The 13,893-nt window shown below is 36.1% G+C and overlaps 2 protein-coding genes across 2 annotated transcripts; one reads left to right on the top strand and one right to left on the bottom strand.

Moving 5' to 3' along the window:
• Positions 1-327: 327 nt before the first annotated feature.
• On the top strand, positions 328-5,063 carry LOC134743170 (nucleoporin Nup35). The gene is made up of 4 exons (XM_063676544.1): positions 328-645; positions 1,525-1,980; positions 2,415-2,583; positions 3,554-5,063. Exons 1-4 carry the CDS (start codon positions 492-494, stop codon positions 3,663-3,665), a joined length of 891 nt encoding a protein of 296 aa, XP_063532614.1. The 5' UTR covers positions 328-491; the 3' UTR covers positions 3,666-5,063.
• Positions 5,064-5,088: 25 nt separating this feature from the next.
• On the bottom strand, positions 5,089-12,818 carry LOC134743171 (glucose-induced degradation protein 8 homolog). The gene is made up of 4 exons (XM_063676545.1): positions 12,586-12,818; positions 7,922-8,118; positions 7,311-7,508; positions 5,089-6,899 (listed from the first exon to the last, which is right to left on the bottom strand). The coding sequence occupies exons 1-4, from the start codon at positions 12,722-12,724 to the stop codon at positions 6,717-6,719; spliced, it is 717 nt and encodes a 238-aa protein (XP_063532615.1). The 5' UTR covers positions 12,725-12,818; the 3' UTR covers positions 5,089-6,716.
• Positions 12,819-13,893: the final 1,075 nt, after the last annotated feature.

The raw sequence follows: 13,893 nt of genomic DNA, 5'->3' as shown, positions 1-13,893 counted from the left end.
TCAACGGATATCATAATGCTGCCAGTTTTCTATACAAATTACTACTATAGTTGGTCAAACCAAATTGTCAGTATATGGGTGATATAGTTGGTTGGTTGGTAAAAACTATACTCATCCTTTTCTTTTGGGTGCTAGTACTAGTGTAAGACAAAGATAGTATGATTCTCTCTGTCTATGCTTGAAATGACTGAAATGAGTCAGTCCTTTGACAAACTATAGTACTAGTGTAAGTAAAAACTACTGTTTTAGAATTATTTTCTTGAATGAAGCAACATTATTATAAACGTCAGTCAGTTAACCGCTTGCTGTCTGTACGTTCTATTGTCAAAAGTCAAAATGTGGAACTGTGGAACGTCTAAATCTAAAATAGTCTAAATCGCTTTCTGAGCAACCGCCACGGTAATTGTTTCTTCTAAAAATTGATGATACAGTAAATATATGCTTTAGCTTAGTTACACTGAACTTTCTAAAACTATAAAATTTGCAATAAAATGGAGCCGATGACGCTTGGAAGTCCTACACACTCGCCGTCAGGGAGTCCGAATGTAGGATACCTGCCACCTTTCCTGTTAGGGGAAATTAACCCTCCTTCTACACCCCGAACCAACAGCCTGTCTCCTACGAAGGGCCGGAACCTCGCGTTTGGTAAGTAAAAAGTGAACCGTCTTAGTAATGTGCTATATTTGTTTCAATAAGCGTAAATTAACAATATATTTTCTTATCTTAGTAATTTAACTAAGACATTAGTCATGTCACGAAAAGAAAGAGAGGCTCTGTTTATTTTTGCTGCATTGCAGTCATCATCAAAGACTTGACAATTCTGTCAAGTTTTATTAGCGACTATAAAACAATTAAATAACCGGACAAGTGCGAGTCGGACTCGCCCACCGAGGGTTCCGTACTTTTTAGTATTTGTTGTTGTAGCGGCAACAGAAATACAACATCTGTGAAAATTTAACTATCTAGCTATCACGGTTCATGAGATGCAGCCTGGTGACAGACAGAGACGCACAGTGGAGTCTTAGTAATAGGGTCCCGTTTTTACCCTTTGGGTACGGAACCCTAAAAAGCATGTAGCCACTTATTCTCCTAGAGAAGTTTTTTCTGAACATGTGGATGTGTATCTGATAGAATACCTACCCTTTTTTAAGTTTCTTTGTTAATTTAATGTGATTTATCATTCTATGAGTATGTATTAGGCATAAATACTTAGGAACAAATATCTGTGCTTGTCACACTATTACTTGGCAAGAATTGGACCTGGGATCATCATCACTTAATTCATTGTTTACTTTGTCTTGATTCTGATAGTTTTCTTACATAGAATATTTTAGAATCAGTGCCGGATTAAGCCAGCGCGGGGCCTGTTGCAAATTCTATCATGGGGCCCATGGATTGTTTTAATTTTGTCAGAAAAAGTGAACAAAGTGAACCACGATGCGTAGGTGTGCGGGGCCCCCAAATGCGCCCGTGGCATTTGCTACTTTTGCCACGTGGCTAATCTGCTACTGTTTGGAATTTCAGGTTCACCCACAAGCCCAACTCAAACCTCCACACCAGACCAAAAGCATTACCGTCAGAACCTCTCCATGCACCAGCAGGCCCTGTACAACCAGCAAAACATGTTTGCCAATGCCCCTACATCACCAAACACATCATACAATCCCAATATGTCATACAACCCACCCAACATGTCTTACAACAACAGTAAGACTACAGGACCACCCATAGAGGACTTGTTTGACACAATTAAAAGCAATGAACCATCTGTAAACAAGTCACTATTCCAGGAGCAAAGCTTCTACAATAACTCTGTGTTGCAAAATTCTTATATGAATAGTATGAATGGATCTAGCATGAACCCAGTGGCGTGGGACGGGAGCCAGGAGCAAGATGAGTACTGGGTGACAGTGTTTGGATTTCCACCCAATGCTGCAAATACAGTACTAGCAAGATTTAGCAATTGTGGTGCTATTTTAGGTAAGGCAATATTTAATTTTAGATATGTACAGTATAATTTTTATTGCAGTTGTCTAAGACAAAAAGAAAAAAATAACTGCACAATGTTATTGATGATAATAAATTGTGTTAGAGAACATATTAAAAGCCTAATTTATTTTCTATAAACTTGATCTGATTGATAACAAACTTTTATTTTTAAAGTGTAAGTAACAAGAAACTGTGACAGATTCTGGTGGAGAACAGCATAGAATAGGAAAAACTGGGGAGGCTTTTTCTGCACATGCAACATGCAAATAAATATATAAAATTGTAATCTAATGAAACTGTGGGAAAAAAGCATGAAATAAAGGCTTTTACTTACTTATTCAAGTTATCACTTAAGAAGATAACAAGTACAGGAACTTTTTCCTTACCTTAAAAAGCTAACAACTCATAAAACATGATGTTTACAGACAAGCAATACCCAACGCAAGGCAACTGGGCGCACATCCGCTACGCGACTCGAGCCGAGAAGGAGCGCGCCATGGCACTGAGCGGGCGCCAGGTGCTGCCCGGCGTCATGGTGGGCGTGGCCGAGTGCCAAGAGCCGCCCAGGCAGCCCGCAAGCCTGAGCGTCACGAGGTGAGGACACCCATGCAGGATAAACTGATACTAGTCATTTAGCTTAGATTGTGATTACATACTATCACAGCAATATAAGCAAGCGAGAGTCAGTTGACGACCCTGAAAAGAAAGATATCATCAAAACATGATTAAAAACAAGCATCAATATTATATAAGTAGTTCTTTAATAAAAGCATGCGAGAGACCATTTTAGGAAAGACAGATAGCAAAAATCCTCTCTCTAATACTAAAGATGGCAAAGCAACTGGACGCATATGCCACAATGATGTTGGTGTTGAGGAGGTAATTGTCAGTTGCCACTTGGGGTCTAGGGTGCAATAGAGGACGTCCAGGAATCGCCACGCCAGCCAACAGACAAGCGCCCCTTATTCATAAAACTTAGAATAAAATAGAATAGAAAAAAAATATTTGCTTGAATACGTAACAATCAGATCTTATAAAAATAGTTAGACACAGTATTCATTCGACACAACATCAACATGCAAAATATTTACAAAATGTTATATTTTGTCTCTTTCTAACAAACACTAACGTCAAAATTACAGATAGACACAAACGGTTATCAATGGCTTACTACAGGGAAGCTGATAATCAATAATGTGTCAATGCACATTCATTCTACAATAAGATGTCAACTGGCACACAGGCACACATAATCGGCTATCGTAGATTAAGGAAAACTATAGATATAGTATAAAAATGCATTTCTGATAAATTCGACTTAGGCCAAAAAAAAAACTGATAAAAGGCTATAAATAAATAAAAAAGATGTCAACTCAAAAAAGTGGCGCTTAAATTTGACATTTTATTGCAAAATTAATGGAACCGCGGGATGAAAATTTCAGCTTCATTTCTATGATCTGGAGCTTATGATCCCACCATGCGTGCATGTGTCAGAAAATGCAACCTAAGAGTTAAGAGAAGTTGAAGTTTTAAGTTGTACATAGTTATTTATTTTTGTTTTCAGACAAACTCAAGGCGCCCGTTCCCTGTGCCCGACGCCCGTGCCGTCGGCGCCGGTGCCGCAGCGCTCCAGCGGCCTCATCTCCAAGGCGCTGGACTACGTGCTGGGCTGGTGACACGGCCTCGACGCTGTCAGGCGACTGGGGCTTATGATAGACTTTGAACTGTGGACTTCTAATTATTGATATTTTTGGTCTGTCTGTGGTGGTTAACGTACTGCGATGCTTCTTGCCGCAGAAAAAAATACGCAGTTTAAATTATCTACAGCATAAAACAGCCACCATTAAATACATTTTAAGTTTCTGTGGAATTCCATATTAACCTGTTATGTAAATAAAATTTAGGAATCGAATGCGAGTGAATGTCACGGTATATTTTTAAACGTCATAGAATTTGCTTGATTTGTCTCATACGTAGAAAATTGACAACCTGCATTTGTTACAAAATTAAGTTTGAGAACCATTTCCATTTATCCTAGGTACCACTGAATAACGGTTTTCTAATGCAAATGATAAAATCAAGGGGAAAACAAAACTATTAAATTTTAAGTGATTAGTTGATAAAAAATGAGTACCATCGCCCACCCCACACTGTTAACTGTCCATCGATCGCTGGACCCTATGCCTCTTGTAATAAGGTCCACCGATGGACAGTTGCGGGACAGTGCGAGGAAAATACTAACTGTAAAACATCAAACAAAATTAAATCCAAATAAACGTTATTAAATATTCATCATTTAAAAGTCAATTCTACCAGTCCAGGTGTCACTGTCAACTCAAAATTTGCATTAAATTACCACACATGTGGACAAAATGTAACTTTCTCATCACTCATCAGTTTTTGAACAGCCTTTACAAGCTGGTGTGGTAAAATAGTTATTTGTTTTACAAGGGGGCAAAGTTACCCGAGGAAGCGAAAGATTCCAAAATCGCTCTCTACTACTCGCTACGCTCGTGGTTCGAAAATGGAGTCTTGAGCGTGGCGAGGGTTTCAAGGCATGAGGGTTAACCAAATTTTGCCACCGAGTTAAGCACAGAATTTTTCATCACACCAAAGGAAAATACTAACTAAAATATCAAACAAAACAAAATCAAAATGAATGTTATTAAATATTTATCATTCAAAATCATCATTTATAAAAGTCAATTCTACCAGCCAACATCAGGAAACAACTCAGAATTTGCATTTGATTACTCTGCCCCACATGTGGATAAAATGCAACTTTCTCATCAGTTATTGAACAATCAAGAGAGCCTTTACCAGCTGGTGTGGTGAAAAGGTTTATTTTATCATCATACATTAATTATAAGATGCAGGAAAAAGAAAATAAGGAAAGATGCAGTTATCCCTAGTGACAACATAATAGTCGCCATTTGTACCATTTTTTAATCTTGTAAATAATTATTTTAATGTAATTAGCTAATTAGGTTAGTTACAACTTCCACTATTATTATTGTTGTAAGTGAATGATCAGTTGATTTCTATAAATAAAATAAAACAATTAGTTTCTTAAAGATTGTTTTTTTTTTTTCTTAAAGTATTTATACTTTATTTCTAAACATTACATACAAAAACCTTATTTTTAAATACAATTTAAGTGTTGATTAATAATTAATAGATTTTCTTAATCTAGTTCAATCGATTACTCTGAGGAATTCCTATCACTTTAATTTAAAACTTTTCTACATACAAATGAAACCTAGAATCGACAAATCGTTACGGACTATACTTGGAAACAAAAGTATTTTTGAGGTATTACAAATATTTACCCCCTTGGAATAAGAACGCTTTTTGGCTGCCCTATTGTGTGTTAGGTATGATTGTTGGTAATGTTCGTATTATTACTAGATGCTCATGCTATATAGCAAGTGATGCCTTACGGCCATAAGTCGGTTTAAAGGGTACAGTATGTACACGAGCTCCGAGGAATCGAGATTTAAATCAGCGCCTAGTATGTACAGTCGAAGGCAAAAATATCGATCCAGATATCGGGTCAAAAATATGTAAACACGACTTTATTGTCTGCGGTGTAAGAGCGTACACATATTTATGAAACCTTGGGAATGTATATATATATTTATGCCTTGACTGTGGGTACAGTCACCTGCAATAATATGTTACACAATGAAGGCCGCAAACATATCTGACACGACCTTATTTGTAGCCATAAGAGTGTGTCACATATTTTTGCGGCCTTTGAAGAGTAACATATTATTGCAGGTGACTGACACAAGCGCGCGCTTGCACGCGGACTGTTCCTATAAACTTATTTCCAACACACAAACAACAGTTTCCAGTACAATCTAATTTTCTCTAAGTTCAATAGAATTTAGGTATTTTATCAATAAAAATATATCATCATCTTCCTCGCGTTATCCCGGCATTTTGCCTCGGCTCATGGGAGCCTGGGGTCCGCTTGACAACTAATCAATAAAAATATATAAATATTTATAATAAGAAACCTTGATTATTTCATCACAATCTATAATTCATCTTCTCCATTCAAATTAGAACTTTTGAATAAAATATACAATTACCCATGTGGATAACCACTACATAATGATAAAGATGGAACAAATATGTACTAGCATGGTAATTAAAATAACTATTTTACTACTTAATTCATTACCAGATGAAAGTTTCCATTTGATTTGCGACAGCCAACATCAACTGACTTTTTTATTACCATTGTAAGTTTGGATTTATAACTTGTAAACGTCGTCATAAATGGAGACAATTTTAATAATTCCAATTTTATATATTGACGTTCTGCCTGGGCCGCACTTAGTGTTATTTTGGAGCAGGTTTTGAATTGTAAGTTCGGATTTATAACTTGTAAACGTCGTCATAAATGGAGACAATTTTAATAATTCCAATTTTATTTATCGACGTTCGTCATCGCTGCCTGGGCCGCACTTAGTTATTTTGGAGCAGGTTTTGAGTGTCATTATTATTGTTATACCGACATATACCAGCATATTTCTCAAAAACTACAAATTTTTATGTAGGTAATATGAAACGGTGCAAGTTCTGTATAAACCACATTAGTAACTATGTTTGTAAGATTAAATGGAACTGTTTTACTTAGTAATTGAGTTTATGTAAAAATTACAATGGTAATAAAATAAAATACAGACATTAAATTTATAAATAAACCACATAGAGACTTACTTAAAACTTGGATTTTCTATAGTGGCATTGGCTAGGTCGGTCATCTTTGGATACTTGATATTGTGCTTGTCTAATTCGCTCTGGGACCAGAGGATCATCCGCAGAAGGCTACATAGCTTGGGGTTGGTGTATTCTTGATTCTCCATCTTTAGTATGGCTGCGTTTAGCTCGCTGGCGATCTGTTGGATACAAAGACAGGCACTTCAATACAGAAGTCAGCAAAAAAACAGAATAACAAGAACATAACTTAGATATAATGTCTGTTTGAAATCTAAGTACATTCAGGCCTTTCATCGGTAATGCTAATGGTAATCTGATTTATAATCCCGCGATTCATATGACATAGTCCAATTTATTGTTTTGTGACATGTGTCAGCAACAAATTATTTATTCAGGTTGCTGTCAACTTGCCTTCTGGCAGCAGATCAGCAGGCGACGCGTGTGCGGGCCAAGGTACGACAGCAGCGCGAGGGAGCGCTCTAGATCAGTAAGCATTGTGCGGTAGTTGGCGGCTAAGGTAGCTAATACGAACAACAGGGTCTTCCTGCGTATATGTTCCAGCAGTTACGGTTACTATTATATTAACCTACCTTCTGGCTGTGGGATGGCAGCAGCAAATCAGCAAAGGGCGACGCGTGCGGGTCTGGGAACGCGAGCAGCGCGAGGGAGCGTTCCAGCTCTGTGAGCGCCGTACGGTCATTGGCGCCAGCTTCGGCCAAGGTAGCTGATGCGAATGATAGGGCCTCCTCGGCGCGCCCGCCACGGATCAACTCCAGTAGTTGCAGTTGCTGTGATAAATCAAATGTGGTTAGTGGAACGGTGCAAGTGGGCCTTAGAAAAGTTTCATAATCTCTATAATTACAAGTTTATCAGCAGGCTAGCTGCTATCCCTGAAAAAATTCGCGTGCCTACAATTGGTGCAGACTACAGAAGTTATATGGCAATAAACAAAATAGGAGAACCCTGTATGGGTTTTCAAGATTTTCAATTTTATTATTAGTTTTGTAATGCAGGCAGGCAGTTTAAATAACTGATAATGCCTGTATCCAACGTCATCAACAAGTTCTCAGTGTTGAGTAGAATTTATTCTTAAACTCATTGACACTGGCCCGATATTAGTCCTTTGGGAGTTTGTGTATTCCAATGTATAAAGTAACTACTAAACTAAGGAAAGAATAAAACATTAATAAGGCATCCAAACCTGCAAATGGAAGTACAAGTATCTATCATTATCTAGCAGCTCCGGATGAAGGGAGTTGACCATGGCAATGGCGTCTGGGATGCGGCCGTTCTGCACTGCCTCACGGATCATGATGCGCTCATCCAGGGAGCTGCAGAGAGCGGGCTCCTGCAGTCCAGCCTCTTGTTGGAATTTTAATGCAGCCTCCTTGAAGCCCTCTACAATTTTTCCAAGTTTTTTTTTACCTCAACAACAAAGACAATGCTTGTGGTGGCCTAATGACATCTTAACCATAATAAAACTGCAGACTAGATGAATGGAGTAGTAAGTGTGAATGTTTTAAAAAATAGTTGGAGGCTTAAAAGGGCCATGTGATATGACTGATATGTTATTGTACAATGTACCGTCAGTGAACACTTTCAAAAATAGACTGGATACACATTTTAGAACTGAAAAGTGCAAAATAAAATACAAGTGCTCGATATACACGCATCAGCTCCAAGAGCTGCTAGTGTATCAAATAAATAATAAATAAATGATAAATAATAATATACAAACAAGTGCAGTGTTATCAGAGATGGGCAAAATGTAATCCACTAACGATTAACGATTAAGATTACAAGAATTAATTGCGACTGACGATTGAAAACGACGATTGATCAATCTTAGTTGTATAGAGTGCAACTAATTTAGTTGCAACTAAATTAGTTGCCGATTGATTTCGGACAACTAAATTTTGTAATCGACTAATTAGTTAGACTATTTTCTCGCGACTAATGTTAGAAGCAAATTGAATAGAATACCTCGGCATGGCTATGTTGACAGACTGATTAGGACATCTTAACGGATGTTTAAAAATAAAATAGTCATGTATTACTTACGATATTTTGACCGTTTCTAAGGAGTGAGATCTGTTCTCACTATTATTTTGCTGCTAAAGTAAGTAAGTTTAATGACCACACGTTGAAAACAAAATAGACCGCGTAGATAATAAACAACATGCAGATGTGTCATTCAATAGAACGTGTTATTTTTAGAAGATGCGTCGGCACTTGCACCAAAATGCAACAAACATCTTCCAGTTCCAGGTAAGTAGGATTATCCCATTGTTTTGTCACCGCGTGACACTAAAAAGAGTTTTACTATTGTCAGAGACAGCAAAATATTGATAGTTTCTATGTCTAAGATTTACTCAGTATCGTATAATTCAAAGTATTAATAATGCACCAACCTACTTTATTGTTTGCGATTTGTAAACAATGCAGTTTTTCGCTATTTGTCGTTATTACCAATATATCGTTATAATAATATTATGGCATTATTTGCATTGTCATTCAAGCATTTCAAAATAAACGTGTATACATAATTTTAGCTCAATCGGATGAAGATATCTGCTTCAAAATAAGTCGCAAAATTCTACCCAAACTAACATAGTTACAACATACGAGTACCTCCGTATGTTACATACATACGTACTTGTAGTTCACGAATTAATAAACTAGTGGATGTGAAATGACTCCTATTTAGTATGAAAACCAGTGTCGCTAAACTCACACATTCATAGCCACGTTAAAATACGTCACACACTTACAAAATTGCTCTGATTCGTAGCAACTTTCCATACCAAAAGGTTATTACCGGTGGACATTTCTCGAACGAATATCAACTGAAGCCTACATGAGTGACGTTTTAAAATATAATGACAAAGCTATATGACATACGACTCTTTCATTATCTCATTCATCTCACAAAAGCTCGCTCAACGTTCACCTAATACAACTACTCAACACCAGATGGCGTTATTTTATATAATTTTAAAATCACTTACTTATTACAGGCGAGAAAAGGGCTAAAAAACCAGTATAAGTAAGGTCTAATTACGCATGGTTTGTTACGGATCTCACGGTCACGTTACACTGGTGTTTTCGAGATCTCTACACGCCTGCGAGTAGCTAACCGTTGGAACTTCTTTCCATTCGACGATATAGGGAGGGGACAGTGTAATCGGAGTGTTTTATCGATATTTGTGAGTTCAGTTAGGTATTGATATTTCATTACCTTATGTTTTAACACATTTAGATGAAACTTTATTTATGATTATAATATAGGTAGTGATAATCGTGATTGTATGAAAAATAATATGTAGTACAGTACAACAAATATCTAACTAGAAATTTGTTTCTTATTAATTGACCAACTAGGTTGTTAATGTGAACATTAAATATATCTTAAAGTCAAACAGATAAAATCATAGTTCTTTAAAGGTCTATTAACTCGGTATTGCTGTTATTTTGTAATCACAAATCTGCAATTACTTACTTAGGTAAGTATTCGTCTTTAACAATATATTTACTTGTAGCAGCATTTAAGGCCAATCTAGACGGGACAACCTGATTAAATTGTCAAATTAATTGTATGGTGTGAAAGCATACATGAAACTGGCTCATCGATCCCACTTGATTTGATTGTAAGATTGTGACCTATCAAATCAGGAAGGGGGGCGGCAAAATTCCAATATTTGACGCTAGTTTGCGTGGTACGGAACACTTTTTATTAATTTAGTGAGCCCGAATGTCACTAATAATTACTAAATTAGTAACCAAGTTTTAGGCGTGTGGACGCTAGATGAGATGTATGGCAAGTTTATCCCCAGAAATCTTTCTCTAAGAAATGCTCCTAGCAAACGGTGCTATATTTTTGCGGAAACAAATTTTCTTGCCCAGTAGCATTGATCCATTTATTTTTAATATCGGCATCTTGTGGTAACCTACAATAATTAATAATAAAGAAATAGAAAATATAAAACGTTTATTCATGGCACATTGCATGCATTGTACGCATAAGTGCATTAAGTACCTAATCTAATTATATTAACGATGAAAATATGATGGGTGTAAAAAACAAAAACGTATGTAAAAGAATACGAAGGTTTGAAAGGTTGCCATGAAATGACCCCGACTTAACTTAGTGCTTGATGACCAGAGCTGCCATATTTACTAAGACATTGATTATCCCAAATAATAATTAGAAACGTGTCTAAAATAATAATTTATTACCGAACAAACTTCATCATCAAACATCAAACTTGAAATATCGTAACTTTAACTTTATCGATATAAATATCGACATTGCGCAGCATCTGAGTAGCGAAGTTATTTGACATTTAGGATAGCGAATATTCCAGATAAACGTAAAGAATAGTGACAAAGGATTCTGAACTCTAAGTTCTAACTGATAAAATATAGATTTACTTAACGAACATTCGTAAATAATGCAAAATAAACAGATTTTTCGTATTTATCGGATTATATTTAAATAAATAACCACCGATGATAGGAAATACCTCCACGTGAAATATTTTTTAAACCGCTGTGATTTCTGCAGCTTAATACTGCACAATACGGCATTTTAAATTTAATTATCAATTTTTGTTAGACGAGCGTACGTACGACGTGAATGTCATTCGAGCATGAAGTTTACACAACAACTGAGCATAGTCTGTGCATAAAGTGAGTCGGTCGCTACTAACTGTCGGATAGACGGGAACGCCCACTTGCCATCTCCATCCTACTCCGTGTTGTAGTTACATATTGCAAGATAAAAAATGCAAAAACGGGCGACTACGTAGTTTTAATATAGATTTAATCGTGAAATTTAGTCGATTGAAACTAAAACTAATTTAGTTGTTAGTCGAACATTCTCACAACTAATTTAATCGCAACTAAATTAATCGCGATTAAAAAATGACGATTGATATTTTTAATCGATTGATTAGTTAACTAAAAGATTAATCGATTAATGCCCATCTCTGAGTGTTATTATACATGTATCAGGTTTCAGCTGATAGTGTATTAAACAATATAATATAATATACTGTCCAAATAGTCCACACTCAAAGTAAGGTGAAGATCACACTTTTGTAAAGATGATGTAGTACAACAAAAAGGTCTACAGACCCAATACAGACCCACTTCATTAACAATTATTAATAAGTTTAAGTTTATGATTAAATGCATTCCTTAGTTTTTAATGATTTTATGTTTATTAATTTTATCATTTTGTTTGTTTTGACAATTATAATATGAATTCGTGTTAATTGACATCCCATGCAATTTATAAAATCGAATCTTATTCATGTAATAAATGATGATATGATAAAATATACAAGGTTTCATGAACCAGACTCCTACTGATGTCAATGTTTGTAAAAATAACTAAGTCATATATTCCATACATATCTTTATAGCATTATTTTGAAATTATGCTACAAAGTACCACCATAGTAGCTTGAGGTCACTTTAGTCGATTAAAAGGTTCAGAGTAAAATATTGCTATATTAAATTCAAGCTGTAAATTAAATGTTGCTAAAATAACCTGTGTACTGTTTAAAATTTTTGTACTCTAGATATTATATTGCCTTTGTGCACTGAAAGGATTGCTTTGTCGGAGAGACACCGTTTCCAGGATAAAAAGTATTGTGTGTACAGGTGAATAAGAAGAAACTATCTATTCCTGTGTTGACTAGCGTAAGGTCATCGTCGCCACAAATGGAAAGGTAAAGCAACACATCAGATCATATTCTATTGTAAAACAATAGGATAATAAATTAATAATATTATTGCTTAGTATCCTAATAGATAATATTAATAGTTCAAAGGGTGGAAATATATTTAAACAACACAAACCTGTGACCAAATAATTCATAATCAACATGTTCATGTCTGTTCGCGAAATTTGCAAGTCGTCAGTTTTGCTGCGGTCGAGCACCTTCCTATCCGGCTTGTCGTTCGTACTGTTACTATTTGAGGATTGATCGAAGCTCATTTTGGATTTATAACTTTGTAATGATGGAAGAAACGAAATTAATAGTGAATTATTTACTGTATTCTTTGTAATGATTTGCTAGACGACGAAATAAACAGTGACACAGTGACAGTTGTGTGCTACAGATAAAAAAAAAAGATTGTAGATCACGAGCGTTTTTATCACCAACTTGAATAACTTTCCTTTGCACACTATGCATGTATAGTTGGTCAAGCAAATCTCACCAAATCTTGTCAGTAGAAAAAGGCGGCAAATTATAAAATGTAGGCGCGAAGGGTAATCGTCCCAAAGAAAATTAGAAATTTCTCGCCTTTTTCTTCTGGCAAGATTTGCTTGACCAACTAGTCTGGCTAATGAAAGTTGAACCTGAAAAAACGCGGCAATATCAACAAATCTGTAGCAGGCGGCTCTTTGATTACATGATCACTGAATAGCGAACTAGACCACACTCGCATTCGCAGCTTCGCGCATGAGTGTGGAGGGTCCTTACTCTTTGATAGAGAAATATAGTCTTATTGCGATTCCTATAAGAGGGAAGAGAAAATAGTGCCATGCTTTGTCCTTATCACCGACCGAGTGGCATCATAGGTAGGAGGCGATGGCCAAATACCGAAATTTATAAGAGTGAAAGAGAAAAAATCCTATGCTGCCCAAATTTTATATGAATATACTTTCTCTTACCCCCGGTCGCTCGGTGGCGCGTCTATAACTACTTGTTTATACTATGTCTATGGCTGCCATACATGGATATGTCTTTCTCTACCCCTGGTCGTTCGGTTTCATGTTTATAACCTCAGAATAATGACTAAAGCATAGAAGTCAGGCAAAAATGCTTCGCAAATATGTATACCCGTACTTTACTTCCTTACGAATTAGATAATGTGCCGAAAAGAGATGCATATATGCTTGTTATTTCTCATTTACGTACGGTGTCATAAGTTTGATAATTTGCTAGGGATGTAACTGTGTCGACTTTTTATATAGATAGATAGCGTTTATTCGTGGCAAAAAAGAGGAAAACACGTACATAGGAAACACAACATAAATAATATAAGCCACGAAATGGTCCCGACTCACTCATATAAGTTTATGTGCCGTGTAAAATAATAATCACGAAATTGGCAAATTGATAATAGTCTGGCTAATGAAAGTTGAACCTGAAAAAACGC

The sequence above is a fragment of the Cydia strobilella genome, chromosome 7, assembly GCF_947568885.1.
Source record: "Cydia strobilella chromosome 7, ilCydStro3.1, whole genome shotgun sequence".
NCBI classification, from domain to species: Eukaryota; Metazoa; Arthropoda; class Insecta; order Lepidoptera; family Tortricidae; genus Cydia; species Cydia strobilella.
Note: the sequence above shows the minus strand (reverse complement) of the source record. Positions and strands in the feature narration are given on the sequence as shown.

Bases quoted from the DNA above. Each gene is read 5' to 3' on its own strand.
- LOC134743170 (XM_063676544.1), top strand. From the start codon at position 492: ATGGAGCCGATGACGCTTGGAAGTCCTACACACTCGCCGTCAGGGAGT. The intron at 1,981-2,414 runs GTAAGGCAATAT...TGATGTTTACAG, and splicing joins CAATTGTGGTGCTATTTTAG to ACAAGCAATACCCAACGCAA. The intron at 2,584-3,553 runs GTGAGGACACCC...TTTTGTTTTCAG, and splicing joins GCAAGCCTGAGCGTCACGAG to ACAAACTCAAGGCGCCCGTT.
- LOC134743171 (XM_063676545.1), bottom strand. From the start codon at position 12,724: ATGAGCTTCGATCAATCCTCAAATAGTAACAGTACGAACGACAAGCCG. The intron at 8,119-12,585 runs GTTTGTGTTGTT...GAAAAATTGTAG, and splicing joins TATGAATTATTTGGTCACAG to AGGGCTTCAAGGAGGCTGCA. The intron at 6,900-7,310 runs GTAGGTTAATAT...TGTATCCAACAG, and splicing joins TGCCATCCCACAGCCAGAAG to ATCGCCAGCGAGCTAAACGC.